General features: G+C 42.9%; 2 protein-coding genes across 2 annotated transcripts; both read right to left on the bottom strand.

Moving 5' to 3' along the window:
- Positions 1–2,617: 2,617 nt before the first annotated feature.
- LOC124168435 lies at positions 2,618–4,222 on the bottom strand. Its single transcript, XM_046546661.1, has 6 exons — positions 3,995–4,222; positions 3,842–3,907; positions 3,666–3,731; positions 3,326–3,588; positions 2,910–3,099; positions 2,618–2,795 (listed from the first exon to the last, which is right to left on the bottom strand). Exons 1-6 carry the CDS (start codon positions 4,017–4,019, stop codon positions 2,665–2,667), a joined length of 741 nt encoding a protein of 246 aa, XP_046402617.1. The 5' UTR covers positions 4,020–4,222; the 3' UTR covers positions 2,618–2,664.
- A 4,540-nt stretch (positions 4,223–8,762) lies between these two features.
- LOC124167623 (piggyBac transposable element-derived protein 4-like) lies at positions 8,763–10,189 on the bottom strand. Its single transcript, XM_046545603.1, has 2 exons — positions 9,954–10,189; positions 8,763–9,850 (listed from the first exon to the last, which is right to left on the bottom strand). The coding sequence occupies exon 2, from the start codon at positions 9,843–9,845 to the stop codon at positions 8,763–8,765; it is 1,083 nt and encodes a 360-aa protein (XP_046401559.1). The 5' UTR covers positions 9,846–9,850; positions 9,954–10,189.
- Between the last annotated feature and the right edge of the window lie 5,126 nt (positions 10,190–15,315).

The following is a 15,315-nucleotide window of genomic DNA, read 5'->3' as shown; positions in this document are numbered from 1 at the left end:
ACGAGATAACAACAATACATGAAATATGAAAATGATAACAAAAAACAAAATATACATCTACATCTCGTGGAGCTGTTTAGGCATGCGCCTCTTCAGCACTACTGGGGTTGAACACTGGTACGGGAGTGGTATTGACCTGTCATTCACCCAATGGACGGCGGGAAACCCGTAAAACCGCCGTCAGGCAACCGCGGTGCAATAAACTATGAAACATTAACGTGCCAATGATAAATTACGTTAATATGTTAGCAAGGATAAAATGTAAACGCAACGCTACGAGTTTTGTTTTTGGATAAGACGCCCGGTTCCCAGCTGGCGTGCTGTCTACAGGGTGTTTCTTCTTGAAGTTTTTTCTGCTACGAAGTAATTAAATTGTCATGGCACTGACAATATCAGATCAGGGGGAAGGGATATGGGAGGGATTGAGGGCAGTTTTAGGTTGTTTATGGCGAAGGGTTGTGTTATCATAGTCCCAGAGATTAACAAGCATTTCGTTATTTGCATTGCCAAGCGTTTTCGAAAATTTGTTAATTTGCGATTTCAGTTCAGTTGGTAATGGACAGATTTTTAAGTCTTTCCGGATACTGGCGTTGCTTAGAAACCACGGGGCTCCGGTGATCCGTCTGATTATTATATTTTCTGCATTTTGGAGCTTTTTTAAATGGCTAGGCGCTGCGTGAAGCCGGTGATGCATAACTCAGTAGCGGCTTGATGGTACTGTTTTATAGTAGAAGCTTGGTCTTCAGCGATAGCGAAGCCGATGGCCGAAGTAAAGGGTTCAGGGCTGCGGCAACTCCTTTCGCCTTTTCGATGGCAGTAGAGATGTGGTGAGACCAAGTTAGGCGTTTGTCGAATTCCACACCAAGGTATTTGGCGACTTCATGCTTCGGAATTGTTTTATTTTTAAAATAGTCGCGGTCCTTCTCCAGCTCTTGGGCGTATTGAAAATACTACGTGTACGCATTTACTTGGATTTATTGACAGTTTCCAGTCCTGGGACCAGTCTTCATATTCGTCTATCTGATCTTGTAGACGATCAGCTGTGGAGTCCGGATCTGAATCCTGAGCCAGAATCGTGGTGTCGTCTGCGTATAAGAAAAGTTGGGTTTCGGGATTGGTTGGAGTGTTGGCTGACGGAGTCAAACGCCTTCCGGAGATCGAGGGAGACTAGATGGAGCTCCTTCCGCCGGGCCTTCGCGTCCTGCAGAAGGGCCTGCAAAGTGATGATGTTTCGCAGCACCCATCCCGCCGCAGGAACGCTCGCTGCCGGCCATCGAATACCGGCAGGTCCATGATTCGGGAAGCCAAGATCTTATGAAAGTGCCGCAGGAGGACGGATCCCACACTCAAGGGCCTGTAATCTGCCCTTGTGTTCACCGCCCCCTTTGGCACAAACACAGTCCGTGATTCCTTCCACTCATGGGGTGTGTCACCGTGTAGGAGGACCAGGTTGAAGAGGTACCGCTTCACCGACGAGGGAACTGCATTCCAGCGCGCCGGGGTGATGCCGTCTGGTCCAGGAGCCTTCCCCGCTGCCACTCGCTGGCTGCGGCCTTCTCTGCGGGGCTGGGGCCAAGGCATTACGGGCAGGAGCAGGCGGGGCACCCATGGTCTCCCTCGTCCATCTAGATAGTAAGACAAGAAAACCATGAGTACCGAGGTTAGACTCCCCCATTTCGAGCAGGAGCCGTGGATTCCATCGGGCCGCTACTTGAAATTGATATCAAATGATATCAAATGACACAGAAAAAATAACACAAATAAGTAACGCAAATAATAATAAAAACCACAATTTAGTAAGAAATGAAAACTATTAATAACTAGGAAGTAACTTTTCAAAATGTAACAAAGTATAAAATGTGACCCAGTCAACACACATGAGTCCTATGTGAAGTCTTAAAGAGCTCATACAAATTTGTCTTATGACACGGTCTCAAATGCCTCATGAGGAGGTCTTTATGAGGTCTTATGCAATCATACAAGAGTCATGAAGGATGTCACGTAAGACTCCTAAAGACCTCCTGCATGAGGTCCCGTAAGACTCCTATAAGACCGTAGCTGCGAAGGGGGCGCCATCTGTTGATTGATGGTAGAACTACGATCTATCATCGCTTAATTATACCGAAAGATGGCGCTAAAATCGATTCATAATACGCCGGGTTGCCTATATAACCCCCGGGAGACCACAGTACCGTCTGTTAATAATATAGTAATTCCGTTGTTCTAAAACTTACTGACCATGAATATTACTGGAAAAAAGCAGTGAAAGAAACCAATCTTCTTTGTTATTAAAAAGGAAATAGAGTAGCTACACATTCAAACACACTAGGGAGAGGTATAAAAATACCAAAACATTAACCTACTCAATAGAAATAACCATTTAGAGAAAAGTTTCCAGTTAAAAAAGTAGACAGCCATCAACCAATCTCCCAAGGTTTTGGTTCCTTGGCAAATAGTATCAATTACCTAGATGTTAAGCTGGCAGAGGCTGGATTAACAAATGCATTCCTCATCCTGTTAATAAATCACCTGAAATTATAAAACGAACTGACAATAAAGGCAACTAAACCACTAATGGAAGGAAGCATGGGAAGTCATAAGTAGACATATAATTCACTTTACAGGCATGAACAATTTTTTATTGGACACGAAATGGGAACAATATCAACAACTAAACAGCAGGAACATTTTTTTTTCGGCATACTTCAAACGGTCTCCTGCATGCTGCAGCCACTGCTTGGCTACTCTCTCCAAGCTGGCAATGTTGCTTGAACAATGGGACTCCATTACAGCAGCTGGAAAATATATTCATCATAAGGGTGATAGAAAATAACTATAAGGCTGAGGAAATGATTAAGTAGACTTCATAAGCCACCTAAATACCATTCAGGAGGAAAACTTATTCATACCAATCAATGTATCTGCAAACTTAGTAGTTCTTAAAGACATGGTATCTTGGGAGCACCCTCCTTTCTTGCTCCCATGCTGTGGACCAGTCCACGTCAGTTGATATGCTAACTCATTAGTCAGGAGGGTCGACAACACCCTCCTCAGGTGGGCATCTCCACTTGCTCCTCCAATGAGTTTTACTTTCAGCTTCTGCGAAGTGCAAGAAAGATCTCAATTAGAATGTTTTGGATCATCATACCCAGTTCCTAAGGAATTCACAATGCTTATTATTTCAGGAAAATGTTTAAAATTCATAATGCTTATTATTTCAGGAAAATGTTTAAAATTCATGGCTCATTACTACAATGAAAACCTTGCATAGAAACAATATATTTCACATCTTAAGAAATATGAATCAATTGAAGATATGGCTCACCAACTGTTTCCGGGCTTGCTCATCACTCAGTAGTTTTCCCTCAAAAGTTGTAATTTCTCTGACTGACTTTAATGGAAAAGTTGGCAGAGCATCTAATGTGCTCGACATTTGGGCACCAGAATAACTCTCTAATCCTTCATTTTGAAGGAATGCCAGCACAAAGTCAAGCTTATTACTTAGCGTCTCATTCTTCCTTTCCATATTATCTAATCTGGCATGCAAATTTGCAAATTCTCTTTTCATTAGAGCTGCAATGTTATATTCTGAAATATAGTATGCAATGCAGGGATTAAACTGATTGATAAAGACATATTAAAACCAAGATTTGAAGTAAAAATACCTCCTCCAACGTCATCTGTCTCTATAGGAGAAGGCAGAGGTCCTTCTTGATTGTCACCACCAAGACCTGAAAACAAAAATAGCAATTCAATGCCAAATATAACCTCTTTCTGCAAATCACCTTCTGAATGACAAATTACATAATCCATTATCATCCATCATTAATATATTTCCTACCATTCGTTTCCACATTAATTTTGACCGAACTTGGTCCACTTTTAGATGCACAATTTTCATGAACTTCTGGAAGGCAAAGGTAAGGCATCATTATTGGGACTATTTAAATTCCTTCAACACAAACTTTGTCCATACATTATTGAGAAAACCAACCATTTTCAATGATGCCCGACTTCATAGTATTTGATGATTTTTTAATGCTTCCACTGCACTGAGGCCTTTGAATGCCTTTAGTGTGTTCTCCACGAGACAATCCCACAGGTGGAGGGGGCAACTTATCTAAAAGATCATCACCTAGAATAAAAGAACATATTTGGAGAACAATTACTCTTTCGTCAGGCTTTTAAGAACAACAAACAACTTTTGTTGTTCTTGAAAGCCTGACGAAACCAGCAGCTTAGCACGGCGGAATTTTAGGAATCCAAAGGAAGAGCAAAGAAGGATGATCCAAAACATGTCCCGATTCCGTGAAGGGTTCAACAGCAGGGCGAGAAAAAAATTAGTCACGTAAATATATTTCATTGCGAACTCATTATTATAAATTGTGCAAAAGGAATGCATACGAACCAAACTGACCTCGGAAATTCAAGACGATGTCCGGGCACGCACGCGTCCTACGACGACACTCAAGTCCACCAAATGTCAAAACAGACCCAGAAAAATCGGGCAAGTAAAACGATGCAATAGTCCGATTCAGGCAGGGTGAAAATCAAAGAAAGTCCGAAGGAGGCAGGGTCAAAATAGATTCACTGAGCGGAATGTCCAAAGCGGTGCGAGGGTCGAAAACGGGAGAGAGAGGTCCAAATTACGCGCGAAGTCAATAAAGGTTCCGTTAGGGTAGTTCAATCAGGTGCGGAGGTCAAAACAGGAGAGCAAAGTCCAAACGAAGCAGAGGTCAAATAATACAAGAAGCCGAGTCGCAAAACAAACACACCGAATCACAAGGAAACCCACGCGCCCACGCCAACTAACAACTGAATGTGTCGTTTCTGTGGTCTACCACAAGGGGGCCGATTGTGTAACTATGGTGTAACTTTCCGTTCGTATTTTCGCAATACCGCCATTTTAAATTTATTCCGCGCGGAATTACGAAGTTACAGGGGAAATAAGAATACAGGAGAAATATACCCACACCGTTGGAATGGTGGAGAATTAAGAAAAAAATGTACTTTATAATCCATTGGTCCAATATTTGGTCTATAAATGTCTCCTCAATTTAGTATATCTCAAAGACATTATACGTCCTCTATTTTTTTTAATGTCTTACGTTCAGAGGCAAGTTCACCCTCATTATTTGGGAAATGCACTCGTACATTAACTTGTACGTGTAAATATCCGTGTAACCAGACCTTTAGACCTACTACTAGTCGAGTCGAACAAGAGTCACACAGCATGAGCCGTGAAGACCTCTTTAAGACCTCCTAGAGTCGAGTCTAAAAGAGGTCTCACGTACGACCTCTTATATGACCTCATCACGACTCCTGTGTTGACTGGGGAATAATATCATTTATCTCTCTTAAGATGCTTGTGTCCTTTAGTGTAGTATTCATGTGCTGCCTTGTGTATCGTGTCCAATGTTTGTGTTGTTCGTGTATGTTTACCGGAGAGAATGTTATTTACACTAGTGCACCAAGCAGTTACAGTGCGGTTCACCATCACCTTAGCAAACCTGTCTCTGAAACGGCATTGGTGCACGTCGCATGTTATGTCTCTAAAGTCTACCTGCATAGAGATCATTTTTTTCAAACGAGTGCCAACACCAAGCAAATGGGCCTGATGAGACAATTGTTTAAAAATTACATCTCTACAAGTGGTGAAGACTAGTGAAATTGTCAGAGGGATGGTTTGACCCTCGGAGAGCAGTCCATTGTTCTCTTCGAGCAGAGGTAGCATCACTGCCATGAGAAATCACAGTGTACTGTTTCGTCTTGCACTCAACACATTCAACAGGGCCCAACTATTTAAGAAGGTCACCTGCTGAAACTGCAGCAAATGACTTGGTAGAACTCATACTGTGTGAGTCACTGACCCCCTCTGATGAGTCAACTTCACACTCCTCCAAAAGTGTTTCATCAACCTCACCAGAAGGGGAAGATGCTGCGGTACTTGATGTCCTGGTTGTCGTAAAATAGCTCCTTAGGTTATCAAGTACTTCACAGTCATCCTCTTGACAGTTTGACCCCACAGAATGAGCAGCCACCATGTCAATTAGAAGCAGTGATTTGTATGCTCCCACAAAGTGGAAGCACGTTGGGCATTATTTCGAAACCCATAGCTTCGAATGCTCCCAAACTTATTTTCAAGTGGATCTTGATTTAAATTCCTTAGAGCAAGGTTCTTAAATCCAATGCTGTGTAAATTTTGCCAAAGGGCCTTAATGTTACTTATAGTCCTACCCCAATTAATTAAGGAGGGGATCCTACTCTCCTTCTGTCCATGAACAAACACCATTGACTGCAGTAGTTTCTGAGCCTCACCCCAAAATTGCATGTGCTGAGATGAAGGCGATCCTGCACACCGTAATGGCTTCCCAGCAGGTGGCTTCAGGGAACGTCCATTTATGCTATCAAAAAGCCTGTCAAAAAAGTAAAGGAGCTCAGCTGTGTCGCTGGCTCCGACTCCCAGATCTCCATTTGCAGCCGAAAAATAAGCATGGAAATTGCCATAAAAATAAGGGAAATTGTTGTCTATCAGTTAGGGCCATATTTTGGGGCAGAGGTCAATTTCTAGTTCATCATTACACACGTGAATGCATGTATATGATAAAAATTAATTTTATAGATTTTAAGAATATATTGTTATACATCACAGTAGTCAATATTGTACTTAACGTGCATCAAAACAAGGTGATTGTGGAAAGCATACACTAAGGGAGGGTACCATCACATTGACTAGGAGAACAAACTTATTCTGTCCTCATTCTGACCACAAATCTTTAGGGAAACCAGATTGATGGGAATGAAATGTGGAGAGATTTAATTCTCAATTGTTTTTTTCCACAGTTTTCCCCTAGCAAGTAGGAGAACAAATACAAAGCTAGGACAGAGAAACTTACGTCTTCTTGATAGCATGTCCATCACAGAAGCCACTCGCTGACTGTGTGCAGTGTTTCACCTTCATCTTAGGGATTTTGTCTGCGTAGACATGAGCATCAGTCAATTTTGGGAGAGCCCTGAATCTTCCACCGTCAATGTACACCTGGATGATGTGGTGCCAAGAAGCAACTTTGATGACCCCGCCTGAAGAATATTTAAGGTCATTTTTGAGAAGACCATTCCGGACTCCTTTCATTAAGTGAGGAGGGTTGAATAGAGGGATTATTTTCATGCCATTGACATCAAATTAATCACCCTTATACTCCTCTCCACACCTAAGAACAGACTGCCTTGTCTCAGCACACAACTTATTCACTGCAGCCACATTAGAAGGCCCCTGATCGCACACTGTGGCATGGATGGTAAGGCCAGTTTTCTGAATGTTCGCAATAACATCCTTAATTAATTTGCACAAATCAGGGGTCTTAATGGAACCAGCAGGAAAAACATAGGCAACAGGCTGCTTGAAGTCCTCTTAAGTCCTCTCAACATAAAAACTAAGGCCTTATCTGCAAATCTCTGTGATCTAAACTCCCCACCCAAATCTTCAAAACCTTCAATGTAATCCATATGCTCTTGAAAATCAAGGTGAGGAGTCAAGCTCATCTCATCGAACATTAACACTCCGGGAGTGGCGCACCTTTTTGTAACTTGGCTAGTGGCGCGCGGTCTGTGAGACCGCAAATTTTGTACAGGATTAGTTCCCTATTTATAGAAGTAGCTTATTGTTCTTCATCATTATTTATTTCTCTAGAGGTTTTATTTATATATTTTTTCACTATTTGATTGCTTTTTAGGTAAATTATTTTTCTTTTTGAAGAAAATAAAAACAAATTCAATCGTCCGCGAAAAGTGAAATGCATTAATTTTTTATAGCGATAATAATATTTAATATTTTTTCAATAAAAGAGTTGTATAATTCTCAGTGAAACATAATACATACTCAAGCTTATACATTGTTACAAAAAAAAATCAGCTTTACATCTTTCCAATAATTTGGTTAGTCATACAGGCACTAATATGTATCAAATATAACCTACCATTGAATAAATTGACAGCTATATTTTTACATGTACAAATGGAAAAAGACAAATACAAAATATTCTGGAAAGACAAGTTATTTGAATATACTATTTTTTTGCATCAAATCTGACTACGTGGGATATGCATTGACTTTCACTAATGAAGGTCGTCAGAATTTATGTTCCCTATCACACACTTATTACAAACAGAGTTTATATGCTCAAGGCACATGAATTTTCTGCACAAGTGGCATGCGTATCGAGTCTTTCTATTTTTGGAAATATCGCAGAAACTACAACGTCCAGAAACTCGGAGTGCTGACACTGAATCCTGCTCAGGAGGAATTTTCAGCATGGTTTGTATTCGTAGTCGTATAAGTTTTGGAATACTTAGGCATGCCTGTCGATAACGAAGTTGACTGTCCATAAGTTTATAGGCCAATTCTTCAATATATACCCTTCTCAAAATATTTTTATTTCTGTTAGCCTCAAATATAATCTATGAGTTTTTGGTAGCTACATTTAGAAGAGTGTAAAAAATCACAACTGGCCAACGATTTGTGCTTCTTTGACAGTTACATGAACTGCACATTTTATCTACAATGTCAACTCCTATTTTTCCTCTGTTGTAATCCATGATAATTGTTGGCTTATTTGTTTTTGAATCTATTTTTTTTATCATGGTGAATACTCGACAATAAAAGAACTGCCTTATTCCGTTTGGGAACATATGAAACCAGAGTAATTTCTTTATGAAAACCAAACAATGAAGAAAGCACTGCAAGATCTCGAGAATTGAGAAACTCAACAGGAACCTGTCTTTTTGTTTTTCCGCAATGCTCCAATCATTGTTGTCTTATGTTCAGAGAGCATAGTGGTCATCAATTCGAAACTGGTAAACCAATTATCTGTTACTACATTTCTGCCTGAACCTAAGATGCATTTACAAAGACGAGGAACCAAATCAACAGGTTTGTTACTGCATCTGTATGGCCCTTCAGGTTGTGTGCCGACGTAAACCTTCATGTTCATCACATAAAATGTTTCAGCGCATGCAACTGCTTCTATTTTGATGCCGTATTTATTTGGTTTACTTGGGATAAACTGCCTAAAACAACATTTTCCCCTAAATTCTGGGAGCATCTCATCCACTGTGACCGTTGGTGAAACTGTAACACCTTTCTGGGATTTGGAAACAAAATTATCAAACACTTGTCTAATTGGAGAGAGCTTGTCAGATTTGAGCCTATCTACTCTCGTTTTTTTGTCATCAAATCGAGGGCATCTAAGCAGAAATCTAAATCTGAATTCACTGGTGAGGAGTCTACAAACTTCAATAGAGGATCCATTGGTTTTGAACAAATCTTTGGCGTTCATGCGACAACATTTTCTAATCCCACATAGAAGTAGTAAACCAATCAAACCTTCTATTTCACATGTATTTGTTTCATAGGCATATCTCTCTCTCTTGTAGTTACTTTTGATAGACCTTATGTTCTGATTGGTACATTTTACAATTATTTCAATGATTTCATTACTTACAAAATACCTCCAGCATTCCTCGACGGTTTTCAATTTTCGAGTTTCAGGTGTGACTGATGGCAATGTAGTTCTGATTATGTCACACTTTCTTGCTCGAGAAAGGAGTGGAGGGTCGCTTCTCCAATGTGTGCCATCCTTTCCCTTGTACTGCTGGCCTTGAGTCCCGTCGTCGTTTGATGCTTCGTAGCCATCCAGATCAGAATCGCTGAATTCCTGCTCTGTGTCTGTCACATCGTCTTGGGTATCAACATGATCCTCCTCATTTTCATCTGCCGAATCATCACCTTCCTCTTCAACTTCCTCTAAATATCGCTGGATCCTTCTCTCCGCTTTCTCGTAATTCATCCCTACTTGATAACAATCAACGTGGAAAATATTATTTTTCTCATTGTAAATCCTGTAACATGGGCATGAGAATACAAGTAAATGAGATTGAGAACTAATTCAAAATACCAGCAATATTTTGGACGACTTCCAAAAAACCAGTTGTGTGGGTATCCGAGACAGCAGCGCTTTCATATAAAGTTTACAAGGCTCAGCGTAGAATTTACTCCCTTCCGCTCAACACTGTATGTTATCAAAAAACGTTCAAAATATATAATGTATAATTCTAAACCTTATCAAGACACAATAATATAAAAAATTCTAATAGTGAAGGTAATATACCAGCAGAGTGATGGGCGACACAGCAAAAGTCAATTCAGCGGGTTTCTGATGAGGGAGCTACTCTCGTATAGCGTGTGTATTTAATGAAAACCCACCGTGGAATGACTAACAAGCCTCGTAAAGCGTACAGCAGAACACATGCCTGTCGTAATGAAATGGATGCAAAGTAATGAAACGGAGAAAGAGCACTATGTCAGTTACGGCGTCAGGCAGTCGAAGAATGGCATAAGAAGTGGCGCGGGTCTCTGAGACCGCAACTATGTTTTATGCACAAAGTATACATTTTACGCTAAATCTCTCTAACCAACAGGAAAGAAGTTCCCAAGATAGACAAATTAACGAAAGGATATCCACATTTGTATTCTAACAAAAAAGTTGTAGACCGCAAAGCAGGTGCGCGGTCTCAGAGACCGCGCGCCACTCCCGGAGTTTTAAGATGCAATGCCGATCTATGTCCTTCACCTTTTTTTGAACGGTAACGGACAAATGATCAAACATTCCATCATTTATGTCCGTTGAGAAAGATAAGCGAGATAAGAGAGTTAGTAATGTACGCCTCGAAGGAAGTGCAAACACATTGGAAAAAAATCTGTAGGCTCTTCCACTTCTTTTCATGAGAGAAAGAGCCAATATCTTATCATCCAATGTAAACCTACGGCCTTTACCTTTCTTGGAGGTCTGAGTAATTTGTGATTGCAGGAACGATGAGACGCGAAAGGGTACCCGTGGCTCCCCAACCAAGTTCAAAATATTTTGGAATTGACCAAAGGGCGGACAATTTTCGAAAATGTCGTCAAGATCAAGTGAAGAATGCCATTTTTAATATCTGGCTTGATTTGGTGTAACAACTCCACAGCTCTCGCAAGGAGAAAACTTAAATATTCCTCAGGTAATGAATTGTGTTCATGGCGTATCCACGACGTTTCCACAACACCCACCGTGGCCACGCAAAGCAGGCGTGGAAAATCTCAGTCCCCGGGTCCATCTGGTTCGCCTACGCGTAGCCAACCAGAGTCTATGGAAGAAGACTAATATATTTCCGAGTCAGCAATCATCCGGGCGAAGGCTAAGGAGAGCTGACGCATTAAGCGTTGACTCTCCCTCTGGCAATTTTAAATTAATTTATCTATTTATTTAATTTATTTTTATCAATTTTTAATGGCTTTTATCATACAATGGAACTAACGGTTTTTATCGGCATAAGGAGGAGCTAGACATTTTAATCAGAGATATGTTTGCAGGAAACACGTTTTAAGGACACGGACAAGGGATATTTAAAACATTTTAACGCTTTTAGATTGGACGACCCCGCACGGGGGGAAGAGAGTAATCTCTTCCTTTGGGGAGCCGCGCCCCCACGGACCCGAGCCCACCGAGGAGACAAGCTCGTTAAATAACCCCGTCGCTCGCTCGGAGAGTGTCCAGACAGCATGTGACTCTGCTGTTCTGAGTAGCCGTAACATCTGGCGTCCAGAATCACCCACGTGTTTGCCGTGCGTGGAGACCCGTACAAGGGGGAGAAGGGGATCCTGGTGGGTGAGTTCTCCGGCACCCAGCTGGGCGTCGGAAACCCGGTATGGGCCGGAGTTCAATACCCCACTTCGGCCCTGGATTCCCCGAAAACGGGCGGCCGAGAAGAGCCCAGCTCGGTCAATCGGCTCCTGGCGGCTGGGGAGCTTGGCGGCTCCTTCCGAGCGTACGCCAGGACGGGTTAGTGCTGGAGATATGGGGGTCTCCGTAGGGCGGCCGAAGGCGTGTGGGTTCGGAGGGCCCCTGCGCTGGAGGTTCTAACCCGAAAGGGATCCCCTGTCAAAGGTTCCTATATCCCTTGGGTAGCCCGAACGTCCATTCCGGCTTGCGGGTGGCGTCCCAAATGTGTGGCTCCGTGGTGGGTGGGGAGCCCAGGGGATGAATTCTATATACTTGGATGGCTGAAGAAACTCTACCTCCAACAAAAAGATCCCGTCCAGACGACGGGAGAGTTAAAGTTAAAGGCGCTAGTCAGCGCTACCTAGTAATGAGGTGCCAGAAGGAAGGGGAGAACCTGAAAAAGGTGTCCCCCTTCCTTATTCGTAAAGTTTTGTCGGGTTTGGTTCCCGGGGAGCTGAAATCAGCTAAAAAGCTTCGCGATGGCACACTGCTCATTGAAACTGAAAATGAAGCCCAGAGCGAAAAGTTACTTAAGGTTAATAAGCTGCATGATATTCCCGTCAGGGTCGAGGTGCACTCCACCCTAAACACCTGTCGGGGAGTTATAAGCCACTTTGATCTGCTGTACGTTGAGATCGACGAGGTCAAACGTGAGATGGCCTCCCAAGGAGTCTCTGATGCTTGTCGACTCACTACAAGGCGCAACGGAGAGAAAATCGACTCGACATCAGTCGTACTCACGTTCGCCCGTGACAAACTCCCTGACAGAGTGTTTATCGGATACGAATCGGTCCCAGTGCGACCATTCATACCGGCACCCCTGAGATGTTTCCAGTGCCAGTAGTTCGGTCATATGGCCACGAGGTGCCAAGGCAAAGCCACCTGCCCACGATGCGGCCTGGACAAGCATGAGGGTGAGTGCAATGGTGACCAGCGTTGCGTCAACTGCGAGGGTGCTCATCCCGTGTACTCCCGCAAATGCCCGAAGCTGATAGAAGAGCGGAAAATAATGGAGATCAAGACGGTAGAAAAGATCCCGTACTTTGAGGCGAGGAAAAAGTACAGAGCTCAAGTAGCTCCTACTTTTTCCAGATCTTTCGCCCAAATAGCTTCCGCTCCTATCGCCAAAATCACCATCTCGACTCAGACGGAAGAAAATTTGAACAAGAAGGCTGGAGAACAAAAATCGGCCGCGCCGGCTAAGGCCACAGATCCGGCAAACAAGGATAAAGTCGTGGGAACGAAATCTCCAAATAAGAAACCCAACAAAAACAACGCCGGGGCTACACAAACCAAACGCGGGAACTCTCAGTCCCCCGGCCCCTCTGATAAGGCTCCAAAGAGCCAAACCAATTAAATGGAATTGGAATACCTATCCGATACGGATATTTTAAAAATTGAGAGCAAAGGGAAGAAGAGTCACGTCAAGCGCCTCAAGCGCCCTTCGTGACTCAACTGCTCCTTTTAGTTTTAATCCTCTTTTATATTTTAATCATGGCTTTTATCGTGCAATGGAACTGCAACGGTTTTTATAAGCATAAGGAGGAACTTGAAATTTTAATAAGAGATTTCAACCCTTCCTGTATATGCTTGCAGGAAACGCGTTTTAAAGATACAGACAAGGGATATTTAAAACATTTTAACACTTTTAGACTGGACGATACTAGTGGCCAACGAGCCCATGATGGAGTTTCGGTTTTTGTCCGGGAGGCTCTTTACACCTCCCAAATAAATCTTAACACACCGTTCCAAGCGGTAGCGGTGACGGTGCACGCTCCCGAGGCGATAACGGTGTGCAACGTTTACCTGCCGGAGGGTGCACCCGTCACACGTTTTAATCTAGAATCCCTTGTTCACCAGCTACCTCAGCCTTTTATTTTACTCGGAGATTTTAATGCTCACGATCGTCTATGGGGAAGCACCCCGGAACAGTGCAACCGCAGGGGACGTATTTTATCAAGTTTTATTAGTGATTTTAACCTTTTTTTACTCAATAGCGGCGAGAAAACCCGTTTTAACTCTTATAGCGGCGATTCTTCCTTCATTGACTTGAGTATTTTATCGACTAGTTTGGTCAATAAACTCAAACTCTCTGTGCATAAGGATCTTAGTGGGAGCGATCACTTTCCCCTTTTAATCAAAAGGGAGCAAAATTTAAACCCCGATTTTATTAGACCAGGCTGTTGGATTGTCCGGAAAGCTGATTGGCATCTTTTTAACTCAAATTTTAACTACGTGTGGGATAAAAACAACGACTGTGTAACAAACGTAAATCTTTTGACATCCAGCATCATTCAAGCCGCCGAAATTAGCATACCACGATCTCGAAGCATCCTTCGAAGAAATGCGGTGCCATGGTGGAATGAAACCTGCGCAGAAGCCATTAAAAAACGTAAGAAAGCTCTCCGAATTTTCAACAAGTATCCTACAGCAAATAATCTCTCCGCTTTTCGGCGACTAAGAGCGAAAGCGCGTCAGGTAATAAAGGACGCAAAGAGGATTTCTTGGATGAATTTTGTCTCCGGTGTCAACCACAGGACTCCACTTGCACAGGTATGGCGTAAGGTGAGGAGCATATCGGGTAGCAGCCAGCATCTGGGTATATCCTTCCTAGAAGTCGAAGGAAAGGTTATCACTTCTCCAGCTGCGATAGGGAACGTATTCGCCCAATTACTCGCCAAAGTGAGCAGCGACGAATGCTATGAACCTTCTTTTGCGATCCTCAAGAAAAGGCTCGAGAACGTCCCTATATCCTTTATGGAGCCTAAAACAACGGCAGACTACAATATGCCATTTACCATTTGGGAGCTGAAATCTGCAATCCAAGACTCCCACGACACGTCCCCAGGACCCGACGAGATCCACAATGCCTTCCTCCGAAATCTATCGGAATCGGCGTTGCTGGAAATCCTTGAAACTTTTAATCAGCTCTGGGCCAATGGGGATTTTCCTCCGTCCTGGCGGGAGTCCGTCATTGTTCCCATCCCAAAACATGGAAAAGACCGAGCTGATCCGAATTCTTACCGGCCGATTTCTCTCACCAGCTGCCTGTGCAAGTTAATGGAGCGAATGGTAAATCGACGTCTCATTTGGTGGCTGGAGCGTCGAAAACTCCTCTCTAGGATACAATGCGGATTCAGACGGAACCGTTCCACAATGGACCACTTGGTTAGAATTGAAAATTTCATCCAAGAAGCCTTCCTTCTCCGCCAACACGTAGTCGGTGTATTTTTCGACTTAGAGAAGGCTTACGACCGGGTCTGGCGACGTAAGATTCTACGCGTATTACGCGAGTGGGGTTTTAGAGGCTGTTTGCCCATTTTTATACAAAAATTTTTAACCAACCGTGTTTTTAAAGTAAGGACGGGACAGTTGTTGTCAAATTTTTACCCTCTTGACAACGGAGTTCCCCAAGGCTCCGTTCTGAGCGTGACGTTGTTCGCTATTGCGATCAACGACATAGCTCACTGCATCAAGGAGCCAGTGTTAGGGTCACTGT

This window comes from Ischnura elegans, chromosome 11 (genome assembly GCF_921293095.1).
Source record: "Ischnura elegans chromosome 11, ioIscEleg1.1, whole genome shotgun sequence".
NCBI classification, from domain to species: Eukaryota; Metazoa; Arthropoda; class Insecta; order Odonata; family Coenagrionidae; genus Ischnura; species Ischnura elegans.
This window is presented reverse-complemented; position numbering and strand designations above follow the sequence as displayed.